Raw genomic sequence first — 18,909 nt, 5'->3', positions numbered from 1 at the left:
TAGGATATTTTATGTTCATACTTTACAATATAATAAGTTATATATACAGCATTAAACAAAAATCTTAGAAAGTAAGCTTTGGCAAGATCTACAGAAAATTTTTTCATTCCTGTACATCTTTTGTGTAACAATAAAAATACTGTATACTAAATAAAATAATGTTAAATAGTCTGTGTTCACATTGGCACCATCAATTTCAAGACCCTAACTTTTCATGGCCCAATAAACATAAAAAAGAGGATTCCTGTATCTTCTTTTAAACAAATAAATGATGTGTACTATTAAATGACATGTGAAGTATAGGAGGCAGTCCACTGAATAACACTGTAGTTACACACTGGCACAAGAAAAATAGAATCTTCATGTTTTCTTTTTTTTTTTCTTTCCCTTTTTTATTCTACTAGCAATAGTACTAAACTGCGAATTCAGTCTTGAAAATCTTGTTGAAGTTTGCCGAGTTGTCAGCAGATTTAGAACTCTTATTGAAGCCTGTTGAAATCTGTATGAATTTGTCATTGATTTCAAGACAACAGGAATTGCACCCTAAATTAAACATCGGTTCGCTAGTTAAATGTTCAAATAAGTGCAGCTTGCTGCTTCATTAAAAGTAAAAATTCTCAACAAATTTGGCATATCCAAATTAATGAAAAGGGTGTTATATATGAAAGAAATGGTGGAAGAAGAATGAGTGGGTCAGGTTTTATGTTGCAGTATGTACTTACTCTGCTGTACAAATCAAGTGCTGGAAAGGTACTAAATATAGATGTTAAAGGGTGATACTAAATGTTCCACGCAAGTATGATACCATCATAGACAAGATCTGGTTACTAAGTGATGGAATACTGGTTGTTAACTTCAGGGTAATGGTTAATATTTTTTATAGCATTTTGTTCAGTCATGCATTTTGGAATTTAACAAGTATTGCTTTGTAACTGACACGTCTCTTAATTAGTGGTTGCACTTGTTGAAATCCGTCATCACTCATTTTAGCTATAAATCAAGCAAATAGGTTTGGTAACAGCTACTGATTTGTAGTCTGAGCAAGTTTCAGAGAACTTTCAATTGTGAAAATCAGAGATTAGTTAAAAGGAAAAAAAAAAAAAGTTTAATTTCTGTTGTACACAAACTCAAAATAATGCTTTACCTTCCAGAGGATTTCATTTTCACTTGTGGATTCTGTGCTCATGGTCAGTGTTTACAAGAGTATAACATCTAAAAAACACTTTTTCCTCTGCATTTCAAGTGTCTCTAAAGAAATCTACCCTTTTTGCTCTTAGTTTCAAATATGCACTACTGTTGTCTGTAATTCCTCTTTTTGGAATATAATTTGATATGTAGATACCATTACTGGAAAAATACATTTTTCATGGTACTGAACAATCTGGTTTTGTTGCCTTTTTTTTTTTTTTTTGTAATGGTGAAGAGGAGAAAAATTTACTGCTCTCAACTTACAGGGAGTGTCTGCTAACTTTCACTGCCCACTTGCTAACCAGCTTGTCCTCAGCAAGTCAGCAGTTTGAATTTACAGTTTCTGAAATGTCAGTATGGACCAAGAGATCATTTACGTGCATTATGTACAGCGTTTTGAAGCACTTCAATCTGTAGATTATGTTGACTCTTTTTTTTCATATAGTATGGTTAGTTAATCTGAGGACTGTGTATATACACCTATGCACATACTTCTAGATTCAAAAAAACCATAGGAAGTATAGAAAAGGAACCTGGTTACATGTTAAATATGTTAGAGCCAATAGAAATGTGTGTGCCTAATGTGTATTGATACTGTAGCTGTGGTACTGCTTTTGACTGTGACTATTAAACCATTGAATGAAGCTCTAAGAGACAGGAATATTTTCAGAAAGCAATTCCATGCCTTTCTTGAAGGCCAGGTGGGAAGGGTATCAGCAGGGTTATCTGCACTTATACACAGACTGCAAAATGGATGTTTGTGTGTCCGCTTGTTATCAGTAACTGTTTAACGTGATCATTTTGTTTAATGACATGTTTCATACCAAGCTTCTTGCTCTCGTTTTGGTAGATGTGTAACTTCACTTTTTTAAAAAGTCAAAAGAGAAGAGCTTCCCGTTGGTTACTGGGAGCGATTATGTGGAAGAAACATCAATGGTCTTTTGTCCAAAGTCTTTGACATGGTGCTTGCTGGAATCATGGTTCTTGTGGTTGATGTGGAAGCATGGGTCCCAGGCAGGCATGTCAGGATGTCCCTGCTGGCTCAGGAGCAGGCATTGCTTGTGCCCACTCCAGAATATCCGCACACAAGGATTCAACAGCATCCAACCGCTCGATTTGCACCAGTTTGGTTAGCAGTTCTGGGATGCTGTAACCCGCTGTGCTGATGCGATCAAATAGTTGCATGCCATCTGTCATACCACCTATCTCATCCCTCTTCAGTCCAAAGCTCTCGGCAAGGTGGCGCCACGTTTTCACTATGGCTTTTTCTGTGTTGTAGGTTGAGCTGAGCATTCGGCTGGTTTTCTCCAGGCAATCAAATGGCAGCTCCGTAGGGCTCAGACCTGCAAGTGAGATGTTTATTGTCAGATGGCTCTGTGCATGGCTCTTGACTAGTCAAGATATTTATTAAAATACTATGGTATATACTGTTAGCAATAAGTACAGCTAAAATCTTTAAGTGATTGTCCATGATAGGTATGTCTAGCTCCAAAGTTATGGTTGTGTATTACCAAATTAATTCCTCCTAGAGACAATAGGGTACAATAATTAGAGTACATCTGGGAAAAAAGTGTTAGATGGGTCATATGAATTCCCAAGGCATTGCCCCTTCCTTTAACAAGTTGCTAGCCATTAGAAAAAGTATACTGCAACCATATCCCTAGTGAGCATTCCATTAATACACCTCTGCACATCAGGCACAGTGTTTGAGCTCAAGAGACAGGTTTGACCCTTCCCTGAGCCTTCTGTGAGCAGCTGCTGTGACATCTTTCATACTGGAAGTTGCCTCTGTAGGAATGTGAGGAGTGAGGGGAACCAGTGATGCTAGATGCTTGCAAGCATAAAAGTCTCTGCAAGTGCTCAATTGTCATCACTATCACTGAATGTCTAGAGAGGATTTAACATTCAGCCTGTGGGGAAAAAGCTATTTTCCCCCTGGGCATTCTTTCTATATATTCATGGTCACAGAACTGAGGAGAGAATCAGCATTTTCCCCTAACTAGTCTTCTGCTTCGGTAGTTTTCCTGCTTCGTACTCAGCAGCAGTAATTTGCTGGGAGATGGATCTCCCTGAACCACAGAAAACTCCTACACACACATGCACACAGTGTGTGTGTCTTTGGGGGTGGATGGGGTGGCGGAGCAGGGCAGTAAGTGCAGTCACATCTCCTGTTCTGCAGGGAAATTAATTCAGGTCTCTTCTGCCAAAACAGTCTAGGTAGTCAAGTGTTAAAGAGGGTTAAAACAAAACTTAGAAACTCAATTTTTTGTTGTGAGGGGTGGGACAGTATTTAGAGAAGCAGAGTAGGTCAAGACTTGTGTCTTACCTTCAGTTCTGACCCTTCCCAAATCACTACTCTCTGCTATCCAAGGAACTAACCAAATAAATCAAACAGGTTTCCTCTAGACGGGGAATGCCAGAATGCTTCTCTGCAACTTGGTCTGTGTGTGTCTCCCAGCACAACCCAACACTGCCCTTCCCGCTCTCCATGGGAAGGAAGCCCATGCACACGCCTGGAGAGAAGCCGAGGTGTGCTCCAGCCCGGACAGCTCTGGGCTCAGGGCACCACGGGGCTCCCTGCCAAGTGAGTACCAATCTGCCTATAGGAATGTCTTTTCTAGATTGGGACTTTCTACTTTCTGTAGGAAGGTAGAGGCCTTTCTTATTTTACAGCAACCACTTGCGATATAATTTCATGTTGTTAGTATAGGTACAGGTTTTGTACACTCACCTTCTGCAACATCGCATACGTTAGCGTACACATCAAGTATCTTTTTCCTTCGGCTTTGAATCTAAATGAAAAGAGTTTTATTTCATTAATTTTTCAGTCACGGGAGTAAACAATTAGTAGACAGCAGTGGAAATTCTGCTGGAGACCTTCATTTCATGGCACTAGGGGCTATCACATCATGTCCTCAAGGGTCCCTTTTGAAGACTCAAAGAAAAAGGACACAGTAATTATTCCATGAAGCATAAACCTATTTCCAATTTCACTTCCCACTGCTAGAAATCTTCCTTTCCATCTTCTAGTCTTTTTTTAGATCAATAACTTTTCTGTTCCAAGTGTTTGTATATTTTATTTCTCGTTCAGACTGAAGCAAACTCCTGACAATGAGGACAAACCCAATAGCACGCACACAGACAGTTAATGCAGGGATGACCAGGTAAACCAGGACAGGACTGGCTGCAGGGAATTAAATTCAGACTGAAATTGCCTTCTTCCAGTAGTCTTAAGAGGACTGTAGAGGAGGGAATCTTCCTTTCTGTCATTTGACATAGAACTACTTAGTGCATTACTAATTAACTGTATTTTCCTCCATGATATATTGCCTGGATGAATCTGAAACACGTTGCAGATGGATAAAAAAAATAAAAATCTGTGAAGCTTTGGACAGGGTGAGGTCCTGGATGCTCTAGTCATTTTTGACAAGAAAGAAACTCAGACTGAAAGCCTGACATTTTCCAAGCTGAAAATGGACATTTTGATAGAGTTTCATTTAGCAAAAATATTCTCAAGGTTTGGCTTTGGATTCAATGTGGAGTGAAAACAAATGTCAAAATGTCATGAGTTCTCAGGGACTGGAATTATCATCCTTCTGCCAGCTCTCATTAGGACTGAGCTTTCTGAAAAGCTGTCTTTTTGATGGGACGCCACTATTATCTCCACAAATTTGCCACTTTTCACTGCAAACTCAGCTAGGAAAAAAGCTCTGCTTTCAGTATTTTGTTTTGTGGAAAGACTTTCCTCGGTTTATTTGGGCTTTAAAGGGCAAGGCACATCAATGACTTGGATTAATACACAGACTTGCAGCTGGAGACCACAAAGCGGCTGCTCCACCCGAAGCCTGTCTCGCAGGCACAGACACTGTGCAAATGTGTTGTATCGCAGGGCAATGCAATGCAGACACTGACTGTTCACATATTCTTGGTATAATTTACATGTGCTTAATCGGTTGTTTTGCTATTGTAGGCCTGGATTAGCTGTTTTAGAACCTTGGAAAGAAAATTTTCTTTTAATGGGATTTATTAAAATTCCTCTTAAGCAAATTACTGGATGCTGATTTTCCTTCTCTTCTCATTTTTGGGGCAAGAAGGGAGGTTAAAGACTTATGCCCATTATGCATTGTGTAGGATGCTTTTTTTACTGGAGCCAGAAGATGGGGAATTTGTAAAGCTTATGCTGAAAGCAAACAGGTAAAGCTGAGCCTGCTGATCCTCCGTGTGGTAGCTCATTGTATGATGGCTTTTGCTTTAACCAGGAGGGAGCACACTTGGTTAAGAGCAAGCCTCTAACTTTGCTTACCCTTGTCCAATAACTAAATACTCTTTCCTGTACTAGAAATGATACTTATTCCCCAGCCTGAAGCAAATTACTGCTTTTCTAACTTCTTGCAACTGGCTTAATTGTGAGATCTTAGGTATAGGGCAGAGGGTCTTGACACAATCTGCACTTTCATTGCAGTTTGTCTTCAGCCTTGTCAGCAGGCTCCAGTCCATGAAAAGTATGTTGGAACAGAAGGTACGGAAGAAATACTTTGTGCTTCAGGCGTGCTTACGAGCAACCCATCTAAATGACTCTGGAGAATGTATCTATTATACATGGTCTTTAAAAGGTAAGCCGCTTCTTATTACATGTTCCGATTTCATGCCTATCCAGCTTGTATTGTGGAATTTCAAACGGGTGCACACAGAAGGATGATAAAGTGGGATATTTAGAGATATTAAAACTGAGTTTTAAAATAAAAGCATTGGAGGAATAAGTTATTTTCAGATGGTCATAACTGTCTACAAGTACAAAAATATTTCTCTTGTGTGAGACTGTGTGTGACTGGTCTCAGCTGAAAAATGAGCTATTTTAGAAAGTTTGAGCTGAACCATCCCAGCAATTTAAAACATGCAAACATTAAAAGATGCATTTTAAATCTTTTATATTCTTAAAATATCTGATGTTTGATATTAATGATGTGTTTCTATACTAGCTATTGCCATTTAAAAATAATTTTTGAAGAACTAAAACCATCAAAACTATCAGAGTAGACATCTTCATTTTAAGAATAGTTTCATGTTATTGTAAGCTAAAAAGTTGTGTGGATGAGGTGTGGCCTTAGATATGCCTTGAAATACTCCAAGTGAGATAAAACACCCCAAGCAGTACACACTCAACAGGATGAAGTGAAGATTTTCCAGAGCAAAGCAAACAGTGGATTTACCGTGTCTTTCAGAGCACAGGAGTGACCTTCAAAGCACATGTGTGGTTTTCAAAATTATACACAAAGTCCAAGCACAACACCAGATATTATTGAAAACCTGATACCATGGAAATACCAATGCTACTGGATCAAGGTACACAGATGCTGTGCTGTCGTACAAAGCCAGACATGCTGCTGCATTATTTTTCCATCTTGGATTTTCTGTGGTAAGTGTAGCATTGCGGTTAGTTATATTAGCATTAGCTATATTGGGGGGTTGCTGCTTGTTTTTTCTTTCTTTAGGCTATAAAATGTGATAGTCAAAATAGCAACGTTATTGCTCTTGTAGGAAATTTATTTTTTCAGCCCTGAACAGCATCTATGTACATATATGTCACTATGCAAATGAGACTCTATAATAAATTTGTCTGGAGAAGCTCTTGTAAATTAGTCTGGTCTGCACTATAATGCATTTTGAGGGGTGATAGTTTGTATATTGTTTTCTTAAAAAAAAAAAAAAAAAAAGCAATGCAGAAAAATGCTTTTCATTTTTAAATTTCAAAATAGCCTTACCCCAGTTGATTTATTGCTTGTAGAAGATTTATCTCTGGCCAAATGCACTAAGGATAACAAGCATCTCTCTGGAGTCCCTTGCTTGTCAACTGCAGCTTCTTCATCGCTGTCCATGCTACGGCTTAAAAGTCGTTCATTCTCAGAAGATGCATCATTTTCACTGTAAAATGAAGGATACTGTTATCTTAGTGAAGCCTCTCATGGGTTGACTCCAATCATCTTTTTGCTATCCTAGAGTAATGGAATAGAAGCATCTTAATGCCTTTCTTCTGAAATCCTTTGAATGTAACTGCATTCACCTGCTCAGGGCATATATACAAGGCCCACCAAGCTACACAGTCATACATAGCTTTCAAGAATCCTTTTATAGAGGGATTTTCCAGATGAGGACAGTGTTTAGCCCCCCCTAATCATGTTACCCAACCAAGTTTGGCCACCAGGCAGACACAAGGTGAGGAAAACTACCACACCGTGCCACCCAGATGATGCTACGAAGAGTTTCCTTAAGGCCTGGAGCAGCTGTTTTTCCCCCTGCTGCCTAGAGGTGAAAGGGAACCTTACTTAGTGTGTGTATGCAAGAACAGCGCTCAGGTCCCAAAAATGGACCTGTCAAAAGAGGAAATGGAGCTGTAAGAGCTGATCCCAGAGGGAGTGGGGAAGACACAGGTTTCTCTTTGGTAACATCTGTCATCCTTTGTTAGAAATGGAAGGGGAGAAATTCTACTAAGGCATCTAGTCTTTTCCCTGCTGCAGTAAACTACAAGCATACCCATCTAATTTGTTCTTCATGTATTTCTCTGTAACCAGGTTGAATGGTGACTATGTCCCTCCCTCACTTCGGTCAGACTGGAAGTACGTTTGTCTTTTACCCACCTTTTAACAGCCTTAGCTGGAGTTGCTGTGAGTTTTTCAAACTCTTCTTTCTCAGAAAATATCACAACATTATCTGTAGATCAACAATTAAAGAAACTTAAATTGGCAATGAGTTTCCAAAGTAGTGTTTTGTCTCAAGTGCTGGTTCTGCTGGCAACCTTACCGCAAACACAAGTCACTCTGCTACCTTTTTAATTGCTGTCAGAGGATTAAATGACATTCTCAAAGTACAAAAACTATTATACACAATTCTTTAGTAAACTGACATGGATTTTGTACAATTCAAAGAAGAAATTGTAATTATGGTAATTAAGAGTATTTAAGCCCAATGGTGTCTCATACAGAAAAAAACAAAACTAAAGCAATATATACCTTGTACTTCTTTCTTCTCTTCTTGTGTGTTAGCCTGAGCTTCAACATTTTTTACTGAATGGCTCTTGCAACAGGCTAGAATATAAAAATATAATAGCAATTATTCTCAGAAGCTATCTAAAAATAGTGTTTGCAGCTAAAATTTCATTTGCTGAACAATTACCTTGAGCAGAAGGTTTTGTTTTTACAATGTAAAACATGATGATGAGGACAATGGCAATAGCCATTATGAAGATGGTAGACATTGCAATTATAAGAGCTGTAGCCAAATGTCCTTGTCCTGAAAGATCTGCTGGAGTAAACAAAACAAATACTTTCATAAGGGAGCAACTCTTAGCATCAGAGAGCAGTTAACAGATTGTGATCCACTCTACTCTTACATCCTGCATGCTCATTTAGTTGAGTCTTGGTTACTTGTTAAACATTGAAAAACTTATTGTTACATCTCAAAGGCAAACTAGTTAACAGTTTTTCAAAACTGTGACATTTATGCTGTACTGAGCAGTTAACACTATTCATTAAATATATTTGATGGTGTGATCTATCAGATACAAAGATGCAGAAAGTTGTATTATCTGCTAATAATATAGGAAGCTATATGTAAACAAGAGTAGGAGCCTTCCTAACATTTACTTTCTGAAAAGAGAAAAAATAAATAAACAAATGGGATGAGAGCTGAAATGACTGTTGATAACTATGGCTTCCTCAAAAGCTTTGCATTAAAAAGGAAAATGCACTGCACATGTAGAAGAACTGATGTTTTTTTAACAGAGACTTAAAATGCAGCGTGGCTAGAAGGTGAATTTAAAATACGGTATGTGAAAAGGTATTCAGAAGCAGAATTTGGATGCAAAAGACTAGAACTGAAAAGCCACAAAAGGATGCAGAAAATGGCAGATATGTAAAAATGCATGAAACATTAATTTTCCTGAAAACATGATCCTCGTGATCATGTTTCCACACAATACCAGGAAGATCAGCATTGCCAGTACCTCATTAACTGCATCTTTCCTGTTGTGTCTTCTCACGTTCACATATTTTTAAAACCTAATAATCATGCTGGAGAACTGTTTGTGTTAGCTTAATAAAACACTGGCTATATGTGTATTAAATTATTTTCACCAGTCTAAGCTAAGCTTTGCTGAGGTATAGTGCCATTTCCATATGGCTACAAATAAGATCAATTTATTGCTGGCATTACTGACTACAGTTGAAGTCCATTTTAAGTCCACCTGACTAAAACAGTGGTGTTGATTAACCAAGAAATCAAAATTCATTCTGAATTATTTTCAGCAGCAGTATTAGAAATCCAGAAATAGTGGCAATAAAATTCACAATAGATATTTTCAGTTTGGTTGCACTTTGCTGATGCCATTTTCAAAACAGCTGCTAAATTAAATCTGTGAATACATTCTTACCTTTGTGAGCATGCTGGTAAGGCGAGAAAGTGCTTGTGCCAGAGGTACTTGGGAAAATGGCTGAAATACCAGAGGTAGCCCCTGCACCTACAATATAAACAGAAATGACATAAAATTCCACGGTTACTTTATTCAGCCAAAGGAAGATCTTAGCCCAAGTAAACAGAGACTTTACTTAGCTTGATTGCATTTCCCATTCATTAGCAAAGAACCCATGAACTCTTAGCTTTTTGAAATGTTGCTAATCCCAATATGCATTTCTCGCACGTTGAAAATTGTGTTACAGACTACATTTTTGCATAGCATCTAGAGGGAGTGGAAGAAGTCAAAGCTCCTGAATGGTTTTGAACTTAGAAGAAACCCAGGCATCTTCAGACACAGGCAGGGTATACGGTGATTCCTATATAACAGATCTTTCCTGGGTAGCAGAAAGTTTCCCAGCATCCAGCCGATGACTCAAACTGTTTATAACCCCCACTCCACTATTCGCAACTGCAGACCCCAAGTACCAGATGGTAGATTCATCAAAGTAGTGCTTCTCACAAGCATCCTTCATTAGCAGGATCATTGTGAAACTCTGACAGTATGCAAAACCTCATCACCCTACAGGGAAACCTAGGAAAGGTGGCAAATAATAGTGTTGAATGCCTCTTTGTTCCTTGGAGCTTTACTATCATAACAGGGAATACTAGAATTTCCTGCAATCTAGCTGGGCAGTACGTTTCTTATCATGTCCAAATCTGTGTTCTGGGGAGGGGGAAAATCCACCAAAACAGTGAAATGAAGGACTCAGAGGAATACTTCATGCTGGCAGAGGAGTGAGATTGTCCAATAGGAGTTTTCATGTGTAAATTCTACAGTTAAGTTTAAAAGTTAATATAAATTTTTCAGATGGTGTCATCCACCAAGTTTTCAAAGCGGTAGACCAACTCATAAATCAACATATTTTGACAATACCACATAGTATTGGGAATAAGACTTTTGGTGGGAATGCTTTCATACAAGATGCTCTTGGCATAGCATTTCAAAACAGATTAAGAACATGAGGCCTGGGAGAAAACATTCTCTTCATTCTCATATAAACTTTGATATCATTGCTAAGCAGGTAATACAAACAGCTACTATCAACAGACACTGAAAACCACCTTCTGCTTGGAAGGGGTATGAAATCCCTCCTGCTTTGTGTTAGCTGTCTATGGAAAAAGCCCAGTGATAATTAAATTCAGCAGACCTGAAGACAAAAGACTGTCCCAGTCATCTGGTAAGGTGCACACAGCCCACGGCTCCACAAGCTAGTTCGGCAGCTAGAGTAGCTGAGAACTAACCGTGCCGTTCTTTTCACCCAGTAAATATTCTGAGAAATTAGCCCCACCAGGTAAACTTTGCAGGAAATTAAGTGGTCTGGAATGGTCTGAGAAATGTTCCATGGTTAAGAACAAAGCAATATACATGTTCTTCAAATTAAGGGAAATGTTGTTTAAAAAGAAAAAAAAAAGTACTACCTAACATAAAATATGGCTGCATGTAGTGAATGAGAAATGTACACTTAAAGTGGCCACAAAGTATGAGTTGCAGATGTCTTCAAAGGAAATTTCCTTTAACAATGGTAAAACTTCTTTCAAACCTCATTTGTTGGAAGGAAATGGATTCATTTATTATAATTAGGCTTTTTTTTTCAAACTGGAGAAGTGTTTTCATAAAGCTTTAAATACATTATTTTGTTAATTCAGATGCTTTTCATATTACATAAATGACAGGCAGATTCTTGCCTCTGGTCCCTTCTCTGTGACAAACATCCTTCTAAGAAGAGTTAGTTACAAGCTCCAGGAACTGAATACAGCAGTAGGCCATCTAGGTATCATTAGATAAAGATGTCATCTGCATGTAGCAGAGATTAAAGACAGGTAATTTTCTGCAGTTCTTCACAAAACTGAGTGAGTCATCCTTGGTCTCAACCTCTGTATTTACTCATCATGGCTGGACATCAGAGGAAGTTTAGTAAGTGGCCAGTGCTGTAGCCCCATACTTCATGTCTGTAGCTACCAGCTTGTGCCTATTCTTGCAGTCCCCCTGGCAAATGCAATTACAGCCAATTGTAACTCTGTGCAGTCCTTGCAAGCTGCAACAAGTCAACAATAGCTCTTCTTACACTGCCTTTCAGTCGACACGGGCAAGCCATGCTGCTTTGTCTGTGTGGAGTTTATCTAACAAGCTTCAGCTCGTCTCCTCCAGAAGCAAGTTTTATCAAACTCTCCTCTCTCTCTTTTCCTTCATCTGAAATACGTAATCATTGAAGTATTTCCGCCTAATCAATCTTTCTATTGTTTGGTATCTCATGATACCAAAAAACCCATGAAAAACCTCATGTTTTTCACCTGTCTCTAAAAGGGAGTAGAGCCTTCCATAGTGGGAAGTCATGCAGCAGCACACAGCATGGGAAGAGTAAGGAGGAAGATCATCCGTTCTTCATTCGACACCATTGTCATGCTTCAGTCGGCTCTGCCCCACGTGGGGATACGGCATGCTGCCCCAGCCATGTGCACACGCACGTGCACACATGTGCCTCTCCTGTGCACAAGAGTGAGCTCCAGAGCCTACGTGCAGAATTTTCTTTGCATGGGAACGGGCCCACCTTGTTTGTTCTTTAGTGCCTGTCATGGCAAAATCAAGGCTGGTGCTAGAACGTGGTGGCCTTTTACATATGCCTAGGTGGGGGTTACTTGTTATGCATATTTTAAGCCTATTATCAAATTTAATAATTTGGCATATTCATTATGGGCCAAGATTTTTCTTTAGATGTGGCTTAGAAGAAAGTGCCAATTCGTGCACCTGCACTACAAGAGGAACCAAAAATGCCAGCTTCTGCAGAAGTTCATTTCATATCGGTTTTGTGTGAGCAAAAAGAAACAGAACTCAGCTGCTGCTTTTTCCCCGTCCAGCACTACAACATGACTGCAATATCAGCTGTGCACATCCAGTTTTGTATCCTGATCACATTATTAATTCTGGTTCCTATATAGGTGACACTCCCATAATCTATAAAGACTTAGATATAGCTCAGGCAGAGACATCCTAAGGTGCTACAGTGCAACATATGGAAACAACTTTATTTTAAGCACAAAAAAAGATAGATGGCTGTAATACAGCTGTGCAAGAGAGTGGTTTATATTCCTAGACACCTGTAGGTAATATTGCAGGAATGTGATAAAGACATTAGGAAAAAAGTTTATCACTGAAGATTGGTCAGCTTTTGCATTATAAATGTTTTTATTCAAACATTGTAATTTAGTTATAACTTTCTTGGAGTCTAAATACAGTCTCATTTTTTAAAAAAATTTTGTTTAAAAGAACAATTGGATCTGTATTCTCGTTTGGGGTTTTTGAACTCAAAAGATAGCTTTAACTTAAATTCCCATTCAGCCAGCCTTTCATCCTCATAGTGAACAAATGTTGAGCAATAACATTTTTTGTTTGTTTTTTGTTTCAAAGAATTTTCTGCTTTATGTAACAGGACTATTACAGTTCATGTATCTCGAGACAGACTTACAAGATGAAGTGACAAACAAAACTACCAGATTTGTGAGAGAAGGGCACAGGGAAGAAAGTTTTACCAACATGAACCCTTGCAAGTGTTTGTGAGTGAATAAAATCTGCTGCAGTTGGAGACCATATGTGCTCTTGACATATGTTGCTGTGGGTGTCAGCTTACTGGTCCATGCAAAGAACTGCTGCTCATAGCTAGCAACAGCTTTTTATAAAGTTTATTGAATAGTTAATAATATGTTCTAGAAACACCCAAAGTGTGTATACAACAGACTATCAGAGTGATCCTGAAATAAGAAGCGTTTTTAAAATGTCTTTGTGTATATATGCATCTATTTCTTGCCATTGAGTGCAGCTTGCTTTCTCCTGATGCATCCCTCTTCTCACAGCCACGGTCCGTTCAGCAACGGCACCGCACACTCACTACTGCCAGCCGAGCTGCTCGGGCCAGCGAGACTGTTTTACAAGAGTAAAGTAAGGTAAAACACACACACAAATAAATAACTAGCAGCCTGGAATATGAGATGAAAAATAAATTATATTGAGTTGAAACTCAATAAAGTTAGACAGTTTATGGCTGACAAAGTAATTGAAAACTAGGTTATAACTAAACCTAGTCATAAATAAAGACCTAGATATGTAGCAAGCAGAAGTCAGGATTTTCAAATTAATGTAAATTTATATTCAGGTACTTACAGGTTTGGTTTCAGACTTAAAGAAACAACACTTCAAATGGAAACCCTGTGCACTTGGCAAGTCATGGAAGCTGAAGCAGCAAAGCCAAGCCACTCTGTAAGGCGTCTACATATGACTTCGGTAATCAAACACGAACCAACTCTTAAAATTCTGCAAATCACTAATAACAGTCTTATTTTCAGGGGACACACAGAATCCTATAAGACAAGTTCCCCCAATGTTTCCTGCAGCCACAGGCAGATACTTCAGTTAGTGTAGGTTGTTATTAAACCAGGAAGAGTGAAATTAATTAATTCCTGAAACTGAACCTCCTAAAAATGGTGACAGCTAAGTTCCCCCAGACTTTTATTTTCAATCTGGTCATTCTCACTGTAAGTAACCACCACTGTTCAGACACATAAAAGGAAATATGTTATGCATTGTCTCTCTGTAATGTCTTTAACTATTTTATGTCTCTCTCCTTTTATTTTGCCGGGGCAGGGAAATGGTGACAATTATAGGCCACGTGGCCTTAGTCTGACAATTTATTTGTCAATCTGTTGAAGTTTTGGTTAGGATTCACTGGGAGCTGTAATCATCGCACAGTACTGGAAGGTCATAGGCACATGCTTCATGAACTAAGCCTATGTCCAGGAATTCAGTGTTGCCACTTCTCTCTCTGTGCAGTACGAAGGAGATAACTGCCTTTTAAGCCTTACTACAGTGACTTCAGAGCATTGGAAGGAAGAGAATGGAGCCGCAAGGAACCACTCTCATTCCCCTGCGCGTGGTGGCCAGCCTGTACAAGTGGTGGAATGCTGCAGCTCTGCAGGTTTTGCAGCTCATGAGCCTGGGCAGAGGGATGCTGCAGAAACCTGCAACATCTCCCACGGACAGGCAGTGCTCGCTGTGGGAGCTGCAGCTCTGGCACGGGTGAAAACATCAGTCATTGGAGTTTTCTTTCAGGGGAACTGCACCGGGACCAGATGCCTTCGCGAGTGGTACCTGGGCCCAGCTTTTCCAACAACTGAAGACATCAAACCCCGTATTCGCTTCTTAGATTTCTCCCCTTGAAAATTTATGGCTGAGGCTGGCCAATTTTGTCCTAAGATTAGGTACCTTTCCTAATATAGACAAACCCTAAGGGGATGAGAATTAGGCCATACCACCGGTGCACAATAAAGCACTGCCTTCAACATTTCTCCCATTCCACATGTGAAGAGGAATGGAGTGTTCAGAGATCAAACAACTCACACACACACACACAAGTTTGTTAGCCTCAGCTAACAAGCCTATTCATTTGTAAGCATAATTTGAAACAGCAGGAAAAAGAAGTCCTGATGTTGATTGTATTACAAAAGGACAAAACTGGCAAGGAAAGAAAATTAGTGATGTTACAAAGAATGGAGAGTTAAAATAAAAATCTCTGAAAGAATTATTTTTCAGTGATACAAGTGCTTTTGGCATTAGGCTTGTTTGTGCTAAGCATTTCAATGAAGGAGGCTGAATTCTCAGTCTTCAGTATACGGGTATGGACGTGACCCCCTGATTACAGCTCATCACACGAAGCCATCAGCCTGTTTAGTCAATTGTTCCATCTCATCTGTTTAGTTGTTTCTGAAGTTCTAACGATGCAATAATAAAAAATGATCTTTTCTGTTTCTAGATGCCATTTTCTCTCTGGTAATTAAAAAACAACTTGACTACATATGTTTTCCTTTCTTCTTTTTCTTTTTTTTTCCTTACTTTTTTGTTTGTTTGTTTTTAATTTTCCTAAGCCATCATTGGTAGGTGTTAGACTTAAAAACCTACACAGATTGATTATTGCAGCTGTTTTCGTATACACAACAAGCAAAAAAGGGTGAGAGACATAACAATATTTTGTGCCCATACACACTTAGAAATAGGTCCGGTAGACTAAAAAGAAAACCCTCAATCAATTGCCAAAGTTCTCTAGATCAATAATCTGTGAGTGGAAAAGGATTTGCGTATTTGATGTAGTTGCGTAAATACAACGTCAGAGTAAATGGTCTTCAAGTTTTTGTAGCAGGGTTTGATTTTGTTTTCCTCCATCATTTTTGAACTGGAACTGCAAATATCAAAGCTTGAAGAGAACAGTGGAGTTAATATACATAAACTGACAGAGAGGTGCAGCTGCTAAAAGACAAAAATGTCCTCCAGCAGTAATTGTACTCTCTGCCAGAGAAACTCCGTATACATTTAAGTCTTCTGTCTTTTGCATATACTTTTACGCTGGATAAAAGAAAGGATGCACAACAAAACGACCCTGTGTAGTCAGATGCTTCAAGTGACTCCAGTTCCAGAGGTGTTGACAGAAAATCCAGCACCATTAACTGTGGGAAGCCGCATCTTAAAGTGGTTTGATGCTCATTACCTTCATTCTTTGATTTGCATAGAAAACGTGCCTCCCCTACTTTTTGCAATGCTGTTATTTATCACAGAGGTGTCATATCCCAATTTAGTGTCAGCAAGGGCCACTGATGGCTCATGATGTGCTTCATGCACAGCTGAAGCTCTCGCACCTTGTCTGCTTTGGCAGTGTGCTCCTCTGTGCTTGGCGGAGTAGCCCTGAGGCTCCTACACGGTGGTGTAGGAGTGAGCAAGCGGCGTGCTGAGAGGCCGGAATTCTGACACAGGCATTTCACAGTGCACAAGAAACAAACACGTGCAGTCGTTACAGTGATGTTTACCCTTTTTCCAGCAAGAAAAAGCTTTCCTGCTACAAAACACACATCCTCCAGCTCACATACGCATAGCCCCTTCCTCACACGTGCCGGCTGTCCACAAGCTGCCGCTGATGCCTGGTATTCCTCCCAGGCTGCAGAACACTGTTGCTTCCATCCTTCAGTCCACAGACAGAGTTTCAACATGGTAACCTGGTGATACATTTGCCTCAATTAAATCTCTGACTGCTGTGAAATCCTTCCCTCTCCTCCAGCTCTTTTCCATGTGATTTTGTGTTATTTATGCCTCAAGTCCCTTGAGAGGAAAAGAAAACACAGTGACACAGGCCTATCAGGGAATTTCTTTCTCACTTCCAGTCCTTTTTACACTAACACTTCCAGATGCTGGGGCATGGGGTGTTCATCTTGTTTCCTCAGCCATTTCAGGGTTTACTGACTGTGTAGGAGACGAAAGTTGCACCGCAGGTTCTTGGCGTTGAAAGCTGTTTGTTTACCCTTTGATCAAGTCCAAGTACTTTTCTGCCAGATAAAATATATCATCAGGCAAATTCTCGGCGCGGTTTCCACGCAGCGGCACATACACCACACACACGCACACACACACACACACGCGCGCACACGCACACTTCCCCCAGCTGCTCTTTCCTTCTGGCCCTGGGCAACACGCCGGCCAGGCACTGCCCCAGCAAGGTATTCTTCTAGCCAAGGAGAGCACAACTGCCCTCCAACCCTGTCTTGGACCTAATGAAGGCCTGAAATGGGATTTATTTGCCCTCATTTTCTGTCTAGGGGTGTAAAGCCAGAGCCTGTCACCCCCGACTTCCTATTTGTAAGTACTTTGCCATCCTTGTGTCCTTGCAACCCACTGGGTCACCTTTCTCCAGCAGTGCACTGTACGCAGGCGTGTTGGAAGAAAAGGAGCTCTGGGGCAGAGGCACCCCTTTGGTGTGGGTTTAGGCTCCTGAGCGCTGTTCGATGCTACTTCAAAATCTCAAGGAAGGACCAGAGATTCCTGGGACCATTTGGAGCTCTTGTTCTGGGTCCTCCGCCATGACAGCCAGTCAACAAGCAGAAGCTGTTCCGTGCAGAGGAACTGTTCCTACCAAAGAACTGATGTTATCCTTCAGATGACAGAAACCGCGTGCTCACATTAAGGTTATGTGCTCACAACACAGTGCTTGGGTGAGTCTGGAATTTGCGAACCTCAAAAAATTATGCAGCTGTGCAACACTGACATGTCACCTTTTCTTTGCTCTGACTGGTATAATCTGATGACAGTGAAATGTGTGATAAAGATCATTTGCAGATACCAGATTTTATGCTGCCTGCTACAACAACGGCGAGCCTTTCAAGAGGTTCCTGCAGCAAGGCTGACTTTTCCATCTGCAGAACACATTATTGCCTATGTATTAGTGAGCTGCCATTCCAAACAGAGTCCAGAGGTTTAGACATCATAAACCAAATTACCTGAGCTTCGTGATTTGAGGAATTTGGATTTTAAGAAGCTTTCCCACTTTTTGAACACTTGTAATCAAATGGTTGGTTCTGTAGACTTGATTAAAATGGTAATGTTTACTCTTTCTGGGACTAAGGTTTCTCCTACCTTAGTACCCAGCCAATTTGTTGGTTTATGCACCTGCCTAAATTCCTCTCAAAGATAATATATTTCTATTCTTGTGTTCATCGAGTTCAAAATTGCATGTGGTTAATCAGTTGTGCAATTCACACTTGCCTCACAGAACTAAGCACATTGTATATCATTCTGCCAGGTATCCTAGAAAAGACAAAGATCTGGTTTTCAATCTCAGCAATGGCCTTAAGATCTTCTGGTAGTTCCTTGCCAAATCAGTAAGCTACAACATGTCTGATACTACTAAAAACTGATTTCAGCATGTGTTTCAGACAGACCATCGGAGCTGAGGAAGGGATTAATTTCTGGCTATCGTCTAGCAGCAGGCATGGTTGTATTCCCACCAGTGGGGCAGCCAGCCTACACACACATGCAGGAGGAGGCGTGCCTGCATCCTCTTACCACATACCCTCATCTCCCACTGACACTCCCATCCTCATGTTTTCACTTACTTCTCCCCTTTCTTCCCACATCTCAGGTTCGGGTCCTCCCTAGCACCCTTACCTCACCTCTTAATACAGACCTTATCTTCCCAAAAGCACGCTCACCCTGCCCCTGCCCACTCCCGCTGTCTCAGACAAAGTGCACATCTCGGGACCAGGTGGGTTTCTGCAGCCGAACAGGGTGAGCAGCTGTACAACAGACCAGCCACTTTGCATGCAGACAGTTCAGGGAGATGCCTCCACCTGGGCTGTTACCACTCACCAGGAGCTCTGTGAGGTGGTAATTATCCCCTGGCTCAT

The 18,909-nt window shown here is 40.2% G+C and overlaps 1 protein-coding gene across 2 annotated transcripts in view; it reads right to left on the bottom strand.

Moving 5' to 3' along the window:
• Positions 1-232: 232 nt before the first annotated feature.
• The window catches only part of EDAR (ectodysplasin A receptor), a 73,321-nt gene continuing 54,644 nt past the window's right edge, over positions 233-18,909 (bottom strand). Inside the window, exons 6-12 of one of the 2 annotated variants that reach the window (XM_005438822.3) lie at positions 9,614-9,700; positions 8,359-8,487; positions 8,196-8,270; positions 7,824-7,896; positions 6,951-7,110; positions 3,920-3,980; positions 233-2,531 (exon numbers count right to left, since the gene is read on the bottom strand). In XM_005438822.3, coding sequence (XP_005438879.1) covers positions 2,212-2,531; positions 3,920-3,980; positions 6,951-7,110; positions 7,824-7,896; positions 8,196-8,270; positions 8,359-8,487; positions 9,614-9,700 — 905 coding nt within the window. In that variant the 3' untranslated portion in view covers positions 233-2,211. The remainder of the gene's footprint in view (positions 2,532-3,919; positions 3,981-6,950; positions 7,111-7,823; positions 7,897-8,195; positions 8,271-8,358; positions 8,488-9,613; positions 9,701-18,909) is intronic. The other variant, XM_005438823.3, reaches the window with a different exon arrangement.

Source organism: Falco cherrug, chromosome 2, assembly GCF_023634085.1.
Source record: "Falco cherrug isolate bFalChe1 chromosome 2, bFalChe1.pri, whole genome shotgun sequence".
NCBI classification, from domain to species: domain Eukaryota; kingdom Metazoa; phylum Chordata; class Aves; order Falconiformes; family Falconidae; genus Falco; species Falco cherrug.
Note: the sequence above shows the minus strand (reverse complement) of the source record. Positions and strands in the feature narration are given on the sequence as shown.